The 16910-nt window shown below is 31.3% G+C and overlaps 1 protein-coding gene across 2 annotated transcripts in view; it reads right to left on the reverse strand.

The window, feature by feature from the left end:
- LOC107453368 (adhesion G protein-coupled receptor L1) overlaps positions 1 to 16910 on the reverse strand; it is a 70224-nt gene that overhangs the window by 12536 nt on the left and 40778 nt on the right. For both annotated transcript variants that reach the window (XM_016070179.4, XM_016070181.3), the window contains 6 exons: positions 15729 to 15887; positions 15487 to 15607; positions 10646 to 10743; positions 7570 to 7672; positions 4367 to 4523; positions 1958 to 2024 (listed from right to left, as the gene is read on the reverse strand). In XM_016070179.4, coding sequence (XP_015925665.2) covers positions 1958 to 2024; positions 4367 to 4523; positions 7570 to 7672; positions 10646 to 10743; positions 15487 to 15607; positions 15729 to 15887 — 705 coding nt within the window. The remainder of the gene's footprint in view (positions 1 to 1957; positions 2025 to 4366; positions 4524 to 7569; positions 7673 to 10645; positions 10744 to 15486; positions 15608 to 15728; positions 15888 to 16910) is intronic.

Genomic DNA, 16910 nt, shown 5'->3' on the forward strand with positions numbered 1-16910 from the left:
TTTATAAACTAATGTTTATGTAAATTTGCATTTAGCTAATAGTTTTTATAAACTGACAGGCAATTACCTTACATGAAAATTACCTTTTACTTTTTCAGTACAGAACTGATGTCAATAGCATTTATTTTATTTTCATTTAAGCAAATTATTATCTTTAAATTCAATTATCTTTAAAGTACAATTTAAACTACTATTAGATAATATTGGTGTAATATTATATATATATATATATATATATATATATTAGAAATTAAAAATTATCAGAAATTTTGAATTGTGCATTTAAGTTTTTGAAGCGCCAGATCTAATTTCAACTTCCGATAATTTTCTACGTATTTCTAAAGTTTAAGAAACCAAAATTTTTAATTCGACAATATTATGATGCGTGAATTTCGAGTTTTAGTAATCACTTTTGAAGCTTTATTTGTGTTAGTTCAAGTTAAGCATAGTTAATCCAATCATGGTTAATCCAAGTGACTTTTTGATCGTGCTTTTGGAGGTTATTATAGAATTTCCATATGTTTTTTAAAATCCTGATCTTTATAATACTGTATAACGACTCGCGAGTTTCGAATTGGAAAATGATAATCACTTTTGACGTGCTTTATTTGTGGCAATATTATCGTACTGTTTTCTAAGTATTCTTTTTCGCTAAGTACTATTTCTCAATTGTTTCTCTAAAATGTTTTTTTTTTTTTTTTTTTTTTTTTTTTTTTTTTTTTGTTTTAAGTTTAACTCTTAACTAAGTTTTGACTTATTCTCTTCGTTTTTCTAAGTATCGTATCGTTTCTCTAAGAAATTTTTTTTCGATTGTAAATACAGCATTTATTGCCAAGCATTTCAACATGGTTTTGTAAATCTCGATATTTTTAATCTGTATTAATACGACACTGGAATCGCGCATTTAAATGTGCGTTTTATTTGTGCCGATTTCATCGCAAATCTAAGAGCTTTTTTTTAATCGTTCTTTTAGCAGTTATTTTTACACTTTCCCACGGGGTTTCTAAAATCTTGATTTTTTTAATCCGGTATTATAATGACTTCCGATTTTCGAATCAGGCATTTTATTCATGAATGTTGAGGAGCTTTATTTGTGCTGATTTCATCGTTAATCCAAGTTATTTTTCAATCGTTTTTTCTTTCTTTTCTGGGTTCTACTACTTATTTCCACATTTTTTTAAAAAAAAGAAATCTTGATATTTTTAACATAATATTACCACATGCAAATTCTGGACGTGGTATTTTTTTTAAAAAACTGTTTACCGTTTTTGAATTTTGTTTCATTTTTTTTTAACATAAAAAACCGTTTTAAGATTAAACGTGCTTAAAAATTTACTTCATAAAAATGTCCAAGAGTTAAATATATACTGTACTGAATCCCAATTAAATGATGAATCTAATTTTGAGCTATCATGCGTTTGTTTTATTTTAAATCATTTTAGATCCTACATAGTTTCTTTAATTAAAATATCTAATTTTCATTTATGTTGCTCAAAAAATATTTATTTTTTATTTTATATTTTCATTTAAATGTTAAGAAATTAGATCACAAATTGTTTTCATTTTCACAAAACTGAATCTTTGTATTGACGTTTTGCGCTGCTTTCGGAATTAACAGGGAGGGTGCTGGTTAGGTTAAACTTAACAGTCATGCATAACTGATGCGAACTCACAGCTGTTATGAAAATAGCATATTGTTCATATAATAGCATTTCATGTGACGACAGAGCATTCTATAAACAACTTTATAAGGCTGTTTATCGAATTTATCGATTCATCTTTTCTTTTAATTTCGTCACCATCGTTCAATTATTATCTGGTCAGTAGTTAAGTAATCAGTATGATTCTTAGTTAAAGAGGTTTCTTTTTAGAGAGATTCGTTTTTTTTTAAAGAGTTTCTTTAAGATGTTTTTCTTAGAAAGAGTTTATTTTTTAAAATCAAAGTAGATATACGTACTAAGTATCTCCTCCGTAAAAGTCAGTCTTAATCCCAAATGAAATGCCAACAATGATTAAAGGCATTCCTAAAAATAAAATAAAACACTTAATAAAAGAACGCTTGGAATTTTTTTAACTTTGCTGAGAGAAATTATTAAGAATTTTTTTTTCTTCAAGTAATTTCATTTTTTGAAAAGAGCTCTTTAGAAAGAAAAAAAAAAGAACATTTCTTTCCTTCAACCTTCTCTCATTTTTTTATTTTATTGAAATGGAATCTTATTATTTTTTAAGCTCTTTAAAATTTCTTCTTACAAATAATTTAAATGTGACCTACATGGCAGTCATTAAGGATTCCTGAATTATTAAATCTATTGAAACAAAAATTCGTAAGAATATTTAGAACAATAAAATACCCCTAACATCGTTTTGCAATTCTAGCCTGAAAACTGCGGTGGTAACAATAAAAATACGTTTCATTTTAACATTTTTTATACTTTTTCTTTTCTTCTAGCATTGGTATTATTTTTTTTAAACGAAATTTGTTTAAGAAAATAATTTTTTTTCTTCTCCAAAACCCTTTTCTTCTTTTTGTTAAAACTTATTCAATCTTCTGGCAACGAATTTTGAAACCGATTTGAATGTGGTTTGATTTGATTTTGAAATAAAGTTTGTTTTTAAAGTAATTACTTTTGAACTAGTCAGTCCATTTAAAACGAAATTTCGTTCATTAAAACGAAATTTCGGGATATTCGAAATTTCGTGAATTAAAACAATAAAATGAAGCACCTCCTTCAATTTAGTAATGATAGTTTGAAAACCGCATAGACAATGGAGAAAATAACTTCTCATGTAATACAGCTTTCGAAAAGCAGATTGGGGTAAATTAAACGCTCAAATGTTTGTTTCTTTCAAAAATCATCGTGTACAAGTTTATCAAAAAAGTTAAACCCAATTTAATTAATATGTACATAATAAAGTATAAATTGGATCTCAACAAACTATTAGGTTGGCAAGAAAGTAAATGCGTTTTTTTAATGTGAATTAAAATTCTATTTCTGTTAAACCCATCTTTCTGTTAACTACATATTCTCGCACTAATAGAACTTCTAGTCCTTATAAGCAAAAATTAACTAAATAACTTAAAATTAACTTAATATTACTAATAAATTCTATTTGCTTAATATCACTACTAACTTAAAATTAACTTAACTATTTACGATTTGAGGCTTATTATACCATTTGAAAAGAGTTTTGTTAACTTCGAAATAAGCGATAATCCGATGGTGCAGGGTCGGGGCTACATGCGGGATGCGATATCACTTCCCAACCAAGCACCAGTTATTTCGTACGCGTTGTCGTGGTGAAAAAAGATTCCTTTGCGATTCCTCATATACCCCCAGCCTTGAGCCATCAATTATTTCAAAGTTTGCATAACATTTTAAATGGTAAAATTTTCAGTAATAAAGATGACCTAAAATCACACTTGGTTGAGTCTTTTGCTGATAAGGATTGGAAGTTTCATGAACACAGGGTCATGAAATTACCAAAAAGATAGCAAAAAGTCATTGAACAGAATGGAAGAAATTTGATTGATTAAAGTTTTTGTATAGAAAAAATTAAACATTATTTCGCAATAAAAAACCGAAATTACTCTTTTGACAATCCAATACATAATAACAGTGGGTAAATGTAATTCGTAAATACAATATATATTTTAGGTCGATTTTGTAATGGAAAATAATACTTAGTAGTTATTTTTTTGTTCTTTCATTTATTAAAAATGTACTTCCGCTAAGCAATTACAAACTTTATTTCAGCTTTTTTTTTTTTTAAATTTTAAAGTAATTTTTTCCCGGAAGAAACGTTTTCTGTAATTGTATTTCGATGCTATTGCTTATAGGTAGAAACAAAAATATGTTTAATATATAGATTTAAAATGCACTTACATTGAAATTTTTCTTAAAGTATCCTGTTGTAAGTTTAGGGGCAGCTGTCAGAAATAACATTTTACGCATTCAAATTACGTTGTTAGTCATAATATTTATGATACAATGAATTTTTATGCTTTTGTAAGGTGTAATTAGAAGGCTTTAATAGTATTTTTTAATTTAAAAAAATGAAATGTTTATAAGAAAATAAGTTGAATAAAGATATCCGCGTTGAGAGTTGAAAAGATCTGAAACAAGAGTAATTTTAGTGAGAAAGAATATTTTTTTCTTTCGTATTTAGGTGGTATCAGCAAGAATTAGAATAGACAAAAATTGTGTCAGTGCTTAAGAAAAAATCAATGCAGTGTTATTAACTTAAGTAGAATCGGTATTTAATGTATGTCTTTATGCTAATTCTAATCAAAAACAAATTATAAGAAATTTTTTTAAAAAAAATGTGCTTATTGCAATTAATATACAAAATTGAAAAAAAAACTCACCATATGCAAAGCAATAATAAGCTTTAACTGATAGCTGATTTCCTCTTTCAAAAACTAATACAACCATTTTATATAAATGATAGCCTTCTACGAGCATCCAGCTGAAGGCAGATAGAATCCAAAAGTGGAGAAATGCAGCAATGATGGCACAAAGGGTCTGGAAAAAAACAAGTCGAGAATTTTTAGTTTTTCAAAAAAAGTATTTAAAGTTAATGTGCCTGATGGTGGGGTTTTTCATGTCTTAAGATGGTTGCAATTACCGCTAGAAGTGGAAAAAGGCAATAATTATAATACCTTACTCGCCGTGACAATTTGAAAGACATAACCTGGAAAAATAATCTTCAGAGTTTCATTATATCATATGAAACATAATATTAATGAAGAGTGTTTTCGTAAATGCAACAAATTTTTACTTAAAGAAATGTCATTGCCCTTAATTTAATACTCCTATCTATTTATCTACTTTAATAAAAGCTTTGACTGAGTGAATCGAGACAAATTATGGGCTATCTTAAATAATAATAAAATATCTGAAAAGTGTGTCAATATAATAAAAGATTTATATCATAATAGTAAATAATGAGTAGAAGTGGATGGAGGTTAATTTTTTGAAGCAAAAATTGGTGTCAGTTAAGGATGTGTGTGCTATCTGGATTTTTTTCATTCTTGAAATTGCTGGATATTAAGGAACAAACTGCCCCAGATGGTCTGGACTTAGCTGACAACATGTTGATAATGTCATCAATGACCTTGAAAATAAACACCCAATAATATAATAGGTATGCTAATAATTGTGGAAGAATTTACGTTTTATTCTGGACAGCAGTGAAGAATTGGAGGTAGGCAGACATTCAGAACAGAGTCATCCGAGCAAAAGAATAATAGAAGCTATTAAGAAGCATCTAAAAATTCTGCAAATCAATTCAATACAGAACAAAAATATCCCTAAAACAATAGTGAGAGCAATGTTATTTTGGGTTGTGATCATGGCGCCCAGTATCTAGTGGTTCCCAAATGGTGTTCGGCGGAACTCTAGGGTTCTGTGGAAGTGTTTAAGGGGTTCAGAGAGTTAGGAATTTTTTTAACCCGTTATAATTTTCGAAACTTATAACTAAATTTATATCCAATTAATTATTTATTAAATATTTCCGTTATTTTAAGGAAATTATTAATTGAAATGCAGGAAGAAAAACCAAAGTGTTTTTTTGATAAAAAATATTGAAGAATAATGAAAAGGATATGTAATATATAATTGGATTATAATTGCATTAGTATTCGCATTGAATAAAAATAACCGTATTCAAGTAAGCTCTCTTATAGCTATTCTTTTGTTTTCGTCCTTTTTCGTTCAATGTTTCAGCTCATTCATTTTCACTTTTTGTCAAATTAAGAACAAAAAATCAAATTATGAACTAGAAAAGACTTTTGAATTTAACTCTCTGACATTAAACCCAATTTTAAGACTATTGATAAAACGATAGGATGAAAAAATTTTTTTCTTCCTTCTTTCACTAAATCTTTTCAAAATAATTGATAAAATTTCAATTATTGAATATTTTCCAGATGATTAAAATTTTTTCGTTGATTCACTATTGCTAATGGAATTTCGGGGATTCTGTCAAAAGAAAGTCAACCATTTAGGGTTCCAAAGCAGGAAAAAAAAATTGGGAACCTCTGATTCCAAACAATTGTGATTTTTCAATATAGCTGTTTTAGTGAAATCTTAAAAATCTATTGGTTTATTGAAATAAGAAATGAAACAATATTAGAAAAAGCAAACCTTTACTACAGTGGAAGAAGAAATCAACAAGAGATGATGGTCGGGACATGTACTAAGAATGCCAAGAGGAAAATTAGCACATGTTTCTTTCTCCGTGATGGTAAGAAAAAGACTATGAATGACTTGATAGTCAATAACATACTATCCCCAATTTTTTCCCGGCACAATGAATGAAAAATAGTCTAAAGTAATATTTAAAAGTAAACTAAGAATTTATTTTTTCACCATACAACACCATTATACGAGGGTTGCTATTTATATTTCTGGCCTAATAATGAAAAAACAAATATGTAGGATCGAAATTGGTTTTATTGTTTTTCAAAATATTCTCCATGATGATCAATACACTTCTGCATGAACCAATTTTCAAAGCACTTTTTCCAGTCCGATTGAGGTAACTCCAAAACATGCGTTTTGAATGCATCAACCGCTTCTTCGGGGGTCGAAAATCGTTGTCCACGTAATTTATTTTTGATGTGTGAATAAGAAGAAGTCATTGGGTGCCAAATCAGGGCTGTACGGCGGATGACCCATCAGTTCGATCTTTCGCTCCTTCAGAAATGCCCATGTTTGAGTCGATGTGTGAGAGCTCGCATTGTNATCATTTTGTGAATCTGCCAAAGTTTTTAGGTCTGATTTATCGGTAAAATTTCAAATCTGTAGTAATCAAAATTTATCAGTAATATGGTGGACCGAAAAAGTCATAGTATCTTAAATCTTTTAGCAGTATTATGGAACAAATGTAAACTATCAACATGAAAAAGGATGATAATTCTGAATTGATATCTTCTGTTACTCCCGTGAGCCAAAATTTGGAAAAAATTAAACTTAAAAAAAAAAAAAATTATAACAAAAGTCACTGTCGTTGTTAATCGGTTTGTGGTAGCGATTAAAAGTTACAATTTCTGAACAACAATATTTCTGCAAAAATCTTAGAATTCGACGTAAATATCTTCTACCACATCGACAGTACTAGATTTTGGATAATAAATAGTTGTATTTAAATTGCTTTAAAACTATATGTATTTATTTAAAAATGTGCGTTAAATATCCAAATTTCGGTGCCACTATGACGGTCGGAGTTATTAACTTAAATTTTGAACATTTTGTAGTTAGCTGGTAACTTTTAAGCTTAACTGAAAGCTTGTAATTTTTTTGATATTGCTTGTAATTTTTGCAATTTTTGGCCCATTGAGTAGCAAAAGATACCAATTCATAGTTATAAGATTTTGTGTACTTCTTAACGTTGGTAACAGGCATGTTTTTTAAAATACTAAAACATTCAAGATACTTCGCTTTTTTCGACCCACCTCAAACTATCGAAATAGTCAATTTCAGTTATTTCAAAATTTTTTATAAAAGCTTTATAATTTATAGATATTTTATTAAAATTCATTGTAATTAATTCTTCGGGCATACTTACTTTATTTCCAGTTTTATCCAAACCGAATAAAATGAGTAAATTTGTAATTAATAGTGCAAGACACAAATTACCAGTTATTATGCCTCTTCTTCCATGCAAAGATCTGAAAAAAAAGACATAATTTTCGAATATGACAATGACTGTCTGTTTACATCAATAACTACTACTTTGTCTACCTGTTTACATAATTACAATAATTATTTAATCAATATCTATCTACACACATCAAAGAACATACATCTGCGTCTATCTACATACAATAATGAAACATACATCAATGAACATGCATCTATATCTACATGCAGAAATGATCACCGGGGTTTTCCATTAAGCGACCGATGATTTAAAATCGATAAAAGGAAAACGGATGGAGATGGAAATGTTTACGGCATTTTACTTAGGAGACCAGTTAAATTATTCTCAGTACGCTTCAAATTTAGTTACAAAATTTGCCAATGGAGGCAAGTGAGAAAAGCTATGATACACTGTTTCTAAAATAACTGCCATTTGCCGCAACAATATAGCGTAATCAAGACAAAATGTACAGACGTCCGTTCAGATATTTCAGTTGGAATGGTCTGACATGCTGCAGAAAATATTATTTAAGATATTTAGTCAGCAGTGCCACCTGTTGACAACCTTTGTAATCAATTTTTTAATCTTCATGTGAATGAATGTTCTGGTTTCCTGAGCAGAACGTAGCTTACCGTACATTTCTATCTTTAATTGATTTTTTGAATTATCAGTCACTTTTGGGCACGATCAGTGGGAACAAGTGGATTATAATTGTGGCAAAGTTTGACACGGCTGAAAAAAGCGTAGCTTTTAATTAGTTTAATTATAAATATCTTAGTAATTATTAATTAATTATAGTAAGTTACTGTTACTACTTCTAGTTATAATATGTCTAATTATAGTTATTAATTACAGTAATAACATATGTAAATATAGTTGTCTGAATGATGCTGGAGAACGTTCATTTTTTTAAAAATGAAAGCTATTAATTTTATTAAACGAGAATGATATGTTTTGATAATAAAATACACCTAACACTATTGAACTCCCCACCAATATGGTGTATCGAAACAAAAAGCGTATTTCATTTTGGGCTTTCTAATTAAATTAGGTTGAACCTTGCTCAACTGGTATTGTTCCTTGTTTGGATGACCGAAAATTTGGGTAATCCAAAAATTCCGGTTGCAATTGATGTTTCACTTTTGCGAAAATAATGAAAGGCAAAGCTGTGTCTTTGCTTCGTGCTTTATCTTGATGAATAGAAATTTCGGTAAATTAAGAAGTTTATGCATTTGAATGTTTTTGATACTACGATTTGTAGAAAAAATTTCGAACATGCACTCTTTAACTCAAATATAGTTAGAGGTAAGCGCAATATTTTAAAAAAATTTTTCTACTACGACTTACAGTTAAAGGTCTGGAAAAATTACTGTCACAAATTTTCTCACGCTTTACAGACCTAATTTTTTGCTGATAAGCTCGCTATTCGTATCCTGTAGGTTGAAGTTTGAACTTTTCTGAGCAAGAGGAAAAAAGTTTTGCCAAACCAGTATATTTAAGAAGTAATGGAATGATGACTCATGATAATTTTGCTCGTCTGGCTCACCTAGTTTGATTTCTACAGTTTTCGAACAGAAACTTTTTGATCGTTCCTAAACTAAAGATCAACTAAAAGGTAATATTTTTGTTGCATACTTATATAAAGTTGTTTGATAAATAATATTCATTGACGGTTTATCGAATTTCATGCATTGAGGAAAGCACTATAAAGTATAGCTTTCCAATAATATAGCGTGTCAGAAATCAAATTGTAAGTGAACATTAGGAGAAATAAGTGATCATTAAGGGTAAGAAATCAAATTGTAAGTGAACATCAGGGGCTAGAAATCAAATTGTAAGTGAACATCAGTGGTTAGAAATCAAATTGTAAGTCAACATCAGTGGTCAGAAATCAAATTATGAGTGAACGTTAGGAGTCAGAAATCAAACTGTAGGTGAACAATTCTCAACCACCCAACTGTACGTGAAATTTTCCTACTGAAAATCCATCATTACATTAGAGTTAATTTCAAATGATAGGATCTTGCCTTTAGCAAGACGAACACCCCACGCCGTGGGCAGTGACAGCAGAAGTATCTCATGAGTAGGGGGGGGGGGCTCTCGCCTTTCTTATATATATATAGAATTAACCGAATTATTATTTAGTGTTAGTCCAAATTGTCTGAACGTCACAAAATAGCAATCAAAAATTCGAACTTGCAATTATAACTTTATGGTTCGAATTGTTTTAAAATTAAAATAAAATTTAAAAATGAAATTCTTTACCTGCAAATTATTTATTTCTCATTTAACGGTATTTTTTTTAATACTGCTTCACTTTTTTTAAAAAAAATTATGTTCGTTGGGACATTTGAAACCAAGAGTTTCCCCATCGATTAGCAATAGGGACATATATTTCCTCTTCGGGAGGATGAGTAAGAGATGATTTGGTAACAGTTTTCACCAAGAAAATGTTAAAGCTCGCTTGAAATGGAGACATTTTTTTTAGAAAGTCTCTATTTTAATATTTTTTATAGAATTTCATTAGACACAAAAAATTATTAATTTTTCATTGTAAATTTAATGACACAAATATTGAGCGAAAAATTATAATCTTAAAAGGAGCTGTGCATCCTTCATTATAAAATGTGTTACCTTCACTTAAAAAATGTAGCCCCCCCCTCACCCGATTCCGCTGTCCCTCGCCGTGGGAAAGACGCGACTCGGGAAATTCAATTAGGGCGTAAACCTCTCACCGTACAATTCATTTGCGAAGTGACTCACTTTAATTTCTTATTTTTGATTTAAAAAAAAAATTTCACATTATGTGACGTTTCATCTACTCTAGATAAAATGCACTACTCCTCGCGTTTTGTTTTGTGACCCTGCATTGTATTATGAAAGCTGTTTGTTTTGGTAAGTGCTATCACTCCTTAAAGAAGGGATTTGTTATAATATATATTGGTTATTAAAGCAAGTTGCTGCCACAATGCTTATTAATATGAGTTTATAGATAACTTACCTTATGCTTAGAAAACATATCAATGTTATGACTAAAGATAATGATGACATACCACAACAGACATACGTCATCAACGAAAGAATATCATCTTCTTTCACCTAAATCAATGACATAACATGTATCACCTCAAGCAATCGAACAAATCATTTATATAAAATTGTGTCTTTTGTTTAATTATTTGGAAGATTTTGATCAAACCCTGTTAGAAATACAATAAAAGCTCTATATAACTATTACAAGAATTCAGCTATTACGAAGAGTTTTTAATTCACGTTCAAAATACTAATATTAAAAACACAAAATGGTATGTTTATAACGAGTTAAGAATTACTAGCCTTCTGCTATTACAACAAGTTTGTAATTCTCTTTCAAAATACTATTATTAAAAATACAAAATGGTATGTTTATAACGAGTTAAAAATTACTATCCTTCTGCTATTACAACAAGTTTGTAATTCACTTTCAAAATACTAATATTAAAAATACGAAATGGTATGCTTATAATGAAATAAAAATTACTATCTTAAATTACTGCTATAGCAACAACTTTGTAATTCACTTTCAAAATACTAATATTAAGAATACAAAATGATTACTAATATTAAAGATACAAATGGTATGTTTATAACAAGTTAAAATTATTAGCCTATTGCTATTACAAGAAACGAGAAACATTTTTCTGCTGTTTTTTTAGTGAACAAAAAGGTTTAAATGGAAGAAATTTTCATTAATTTCAGGTACCGATGCAGAAAGACGAACATTGTTACCTTCTTATAGTTTTAAACTTGTTATTACGAAGCAATGTGGGGCGACCACCGACAAAGTGATCTTCTTAACAAAGAAAACGTTTTTCTGTTATTTTTAGAAATTCTGCATCGCATTATAAAAGACTTACATTAATTACAGAACCATGATGGCTCAAGGGATAGAGCATTCGCCTTCTAATGGGATGAATCGGGTTCGAAACCTAGAGACGGCTGGTCGATACGAATTTCGCATCCGGCTTGCACCGACCACAGTGTTGACGTAAAATATCCTCAGTGGTGGACGGATCATGGGTTAGAGTGCCCTTGCCATCAGGCTAACCGTGGGAGGTTTACGTGGTTTTCCTCCCCATGTAATGAAAGTGCAGGTTAGTTCCATCAAAAAGTCCTCCACGAAGGCATATTTCTCTCAATTCTTTAACCAGAAGTTTTCTTGTGTTCTGGATTGGGTTTAAAATCACAAGACTACGGAGTTGAACATTAGCTGTAAACCCAAAAATTGGGTCGGCCGCTCAACGACTGTTATTTTATAAAATAAAATAACTACATATCTCAGCCGCGATAGCTCAGGGGATAGAGCGTTCACCTTCCAATGATGTGAACCGGGTTCGAATCCCGGAAATGGCTGGTTGATACGAGTCCGCATCCGGCTTGCACCGACCACAGTGCTGACGAGAAATATCCTCAGTGGTAGATGGATCATGGGTTAGACTCCCTTTGCCGTTAGGCTAACCGTGGGAGGTTCTCGTGGTCTTCCTCTCCATGCCACGCAAATGTGAATTAGTTTCATCAAAAAGTCCTCCACGAAGGCAAACTTCTCCCAATACTTGATCCAGGAGTTCCCTTGTCTTCTGGATTGGGCTCATANGTTGTTCAAAATAAAAGAGGCAAATGTATCAGTTTTTTGAATTTTATTGCTCTTTTAACATTAAATATGCATATTTGCTTATAACAACAAGCTTGCTATAACGACAATTTTATCTACTATTATGAATTGTCGCTATAATGGACTTTTACTGTACTTATCATCACATAACACGGAATCCTATCCTATTAAAGGTGGTGTTTTATATACTTCCCCAATATGTAAAAATGACTAGCGAAATATCTTTAGATTTTTGGTCTAATAAATGCGATTATTACCTTCGATTTATATGTTGGTTTACTATACCTAGCGTAATGTGTCGAAAAACTTTTTGAATGAAAACTAGTCATATCTTTTTGCTGCTAAATTTTTTAAACATATTTTTGTTCTATTACAAATTTTTGAAAACCGTTAGTCTAATCTCTAATTAAGGGCACCCTTTATAAATAATTTTTTTTATATTCTGTACTCTAATCATTTTTCCATATTTCTGATTTTATTTTATTTTATAACTGGCATTGAACATCCGACACAATTCTGAGTTAACGACTATCAATGTTCCGTTGTCTTGTAATTTTGAACTCAACCCAAAAAACAAGGGATCTCCTGGATAAAGCATTAGGACAAACTGGCCTTCGTTGAAGATTTTTTGCTGGGACTACCCGGCATTTGCGTTTCATGGAGAGGAAAACCATGAAAACATCCCATGGTTTGCTCGATCCGCCTACTACTGAGGATATTTTATGTTAGCACCATACTCAGTGAAAGTTACGAGCAAATTTCGTATCAACCAACCACTGTTGAGATCATGTCATTGGGAGGCTAACGCTCTATCCTCTGAGTCACCGTGGCTGCAAAATTTCTGATTTGAAAAAAGCCTTTTATATCAGTTCATTTGGTGATAGATACGTTAAGTAAGAGTTAATTTACCCAAAATTAGGAGTGCTAAAACTAAAATGCTTAAGGCTTTGTTTGTTTGAACCCAACCCAGATAGCAAGGGATCTCCTGGATCAAGCCTTGGGGCAAATCAGCCTTCGTTGAGGACTTGCTGGAACTAACAAGCCTTTGCGTTACACGGAGAAGAAAACTACGAAAACATCCCACAGTTAGCCCGATCTTGCAAATAATCCGTCTACTACTGAGGATATTTTACTTCCGCAACGTGGTCGAAGAAAACAGAGAGCAAAATTCGTATCAACCAGCCACCACTGGGATTCGAACCTGGATCACCTCATTGGGAGGTGAACGCTCTATTCTCTGAGTCATAGAGAATAGAGCGTTCCGTCTACCACTGTCATATTTCTGAAAACCTTTATTTATCAGTTCATTTGGTCATAAGTTAAATCAGAGTCAATTCACTAAAAATTGGGAGTGTTAAAATTAAAAATCTTATTTTAATAATATAACAATCCATCAAATAAATGTTTTTTGTATTCCTTAAAAAATTAAGAATGGGCTCATAAAAAAACCTACATTTTAGAATAATTAGTAAAAAAAAGTTTATTTCAATAAGGATCGCAAATGAATATGTAAGCGAAGAAACAAATGAAGAGTTTACTAAATATCAGTCGAATCACTTGTGAGGAAGGTGGGATGAGAAATACACTGCTCAAAACAATTAAAAGATATTGAGGTTTTGGGTTGAAATTGCACCTGGGGAATTGTTTGAATGATTTATACATTATCGACAGACGTAGTGGGCTATATGAGATAAAAATCGCATTTGCTTGGCAGAAAAAAATGCGTTTTATTAAGCATTTGGGTACAAAAAGAAAAAAACACAATTTGTGCATATGAGAAAAACTAATAAAAAAGAATCTTCCTTGAAGGAAAATCGTTTTAGTAGGGGGTATGGTTTCCCTGGAACACCTTTGAGGCATTGAGTCAATGAGGTTATTAATGAGGGGCTTTGATATTCNGTGGGCTATATGAGATAAAAATCGCATTTGCTTGGCAGAAAAAAATGCGTTTTATTAAGCATTTGGGTACAAAAGGAAAAAAAAAACACAATTTGTGCATATGAGAAAAACTAATAAAAAAGATGCTTCCTTGAAGGAAAATCGTTTTAGTAGGGGGTATGGTTTCCCCGGAACACCTTTGAGGCATTGAGTCAATGAGGTTATTAATGAGGGGCTTTGATATTCTATCCCACTCCTCCAGAAGAACTCTTTCCAGTTCTTGGAAAGTTTGTGGGGGTGGTAGGTGCTCAGCAATTCACCTGCCTAGAATGCCCCAAGCATGATCGATTGTGTTCATGTCCGGAGAACACGCTGGCCCATCCATTCGAATGATTCCTTCCCCCAAAAGGAAATCATTCACCAAGTTAGCACGATGTGACCTGCAATTCTCATCCATAAATTTCAGAAGTATTTATTAACATGGTTCCCACAAGTCTTAGAAAATTTTGATAAATGTTATAAATAGGTGACAAACCTCGATCATTTAATAAACTCGTGACCACCAATATACTTTATTGTAAAGAAAACGTATACAGGGTGTCTGGCCTAGGACTGACTGATTTCAAAATTAAAAATTTCGGAAATAGAGGATAATAAAAGAATGAAGCAAACGGTATGTTTGTTGTGAATGTTGTAAAAAGTTTCTAAAGAAATTTTAGAATTTAGTCACAAAAGATGTCGATAGATGACGTTGTATGCTGTTCAGATTTCTTGAATAGAGTTCTTGAAATAATTTAACGTGTTATATTTCAATTCGTAAAAAATACGTGGTTAGATTATTGAGTACGAGGTTTAATTCTCCCAATCCGGTATGATAGTCTCCTTTCACGTTTCAAAGCTAGAATTGACAGCTTTGTTCGTTGATGGATTGCAGCGTCATCTGTTGGAAACTCCAAAATCTCTACATAAAGTTTTGCAGCTTTCACAATAAACCACTTGTTTCATTTCTCGATCAACCTTTGTTTTCAAGATTTTTAATTTTGAAATCAGTCATTCCTTCGCTGAACAACCTGCATATGAAAACTACAATAAGCATAAAAAATCTCTAAACTATAACTGGTTATCTTCAAAAAAAAATCTTACTAGCATTCATTACCACAATTAAATGTTCTAAAACCTTGTTTAAGAGCGTTTATTACAGATTACGTGGTCAAATAACAAGATTTTTGAAATTGAGACATAGCTAAGACAAAAATTTTCAGTTATTGTTAACAATGGGGAGCTGCAAAAAAAAAAGGAAAAGAGATACTTACATTATTGTTAACGTCCATGAGAACAGCAAAATTTGTTAGATGGTTACATGAACAAGTCACATGAGTCTGATTTGAAGAAATAAAAGAACAACCTGAATCATCCCATTTACCATATTTAGACCTTTGAAAACAAGTATAATCAATTTCATAATAAATAAAAGTTCAATAATGTTCAAAAGAGAAAGTTGAAATCAAAATAAAGAAAATAAAATAAAAATGATAGTAATAGCATTAAGATTTACTTGGAAAAATTCCAAAACATGCAAAATAAGCGTCGTTTATCATCGTTCAAGTTGTGCCGGAGAACTATTGTGACCAATTTTCCTTCTGGTAATATTAAACTTTTTGTGTCATTGTTCAGAGAGAAACTAATGACTTGGGTAACAACTTTTCGTTCGGTGCTAAAATAAAACAAAATAACAAACACAAAATTATAATATACAACTCGAAAAAATCAATCGAACAGTTGTTGCAAAATAATGGGGCTTAAAAATGCGCCTTTGACTGAGAATATATTCGCCGCATTTTATTCGCTTTTGTATTTTGACAATTAAAAACTACATGTTTTAAAATGATTTGATGAGTTTGAAATTATGATCTTTCTATTACTACAATCCCTGGTCCATTTATTAGACGCACTATAAGATTCTATGAAAAATCTCAATTATCAGGTGATACTATACAGCTTTATTGTTTTCACACGACTGAAACCGGTTTGCATTTGTTTACGTTCGTGTATCAATTGGTTAACGCTGTAATGCAATACTTTAAAAATAAATAGGAAGTATGTAAAAAATCTCCTGAATAAAAACCCATTGCATGTATGTTTAATTATAAAGGTATTGCATACAAATTCGTGCAAAACATGTAATTATTAAAACACTACAGTGCGTGTAATTATTTGGTCTAATTATTATAATATACTAATATAATACCGGATATAATAAATATTCTATATTTATATGATATATCGTCTAATTTATCCAATCATCGAATTTATATTACAAGGGGTGATCAAATGAAAAGGTACGAAACGACATGGTGGGTACAAATGTGGACTTTATTCAAAATATACACCATTGGCCTGAGCACAACGATCCCACTGATGAACGAGCCGCAGGATTCCTTGTTCCCTGAATTCCTGTGGCCGTGACGAGACCCAGTCCTTCACAGCATCCTTGAGTACGTCGTCCGAGTTGAAGAGCTTCCCTTTCAGGCGTTCCTTCAGTGGACCAAACACATGGAAATCGCAGGGCGACATGTCCAGACTGTAGAGTGGATGGTCCAACGTCTCCCACTTGGACTTGGCCAGTTCCATGTGTGTGACTCTGGAGACGTGTGGACGGGCGTTATCATGGAGCAGAACCACACCCTCCGTGAGCAGCCCCGATCTTTTGTTCCTGATGGACCTGCGTATGCGTCAG

This window comes from Parasteatoda tepidariorum, chromosome X2 (assembly GCF_043381705.1).
Source record: "Parasteatoda tepidariorum isolate YZ-2023 chromosome X2, CAS_Ptep_4.0, whole genome shotgun sequence".
Classification (NCBI taxonomy): Eukaryota; Metazoa; Arthropoda; class Arachnida; order Araneae; family Theridiidae; genus Parasteatoda; species Parasteatoda tepidariorum.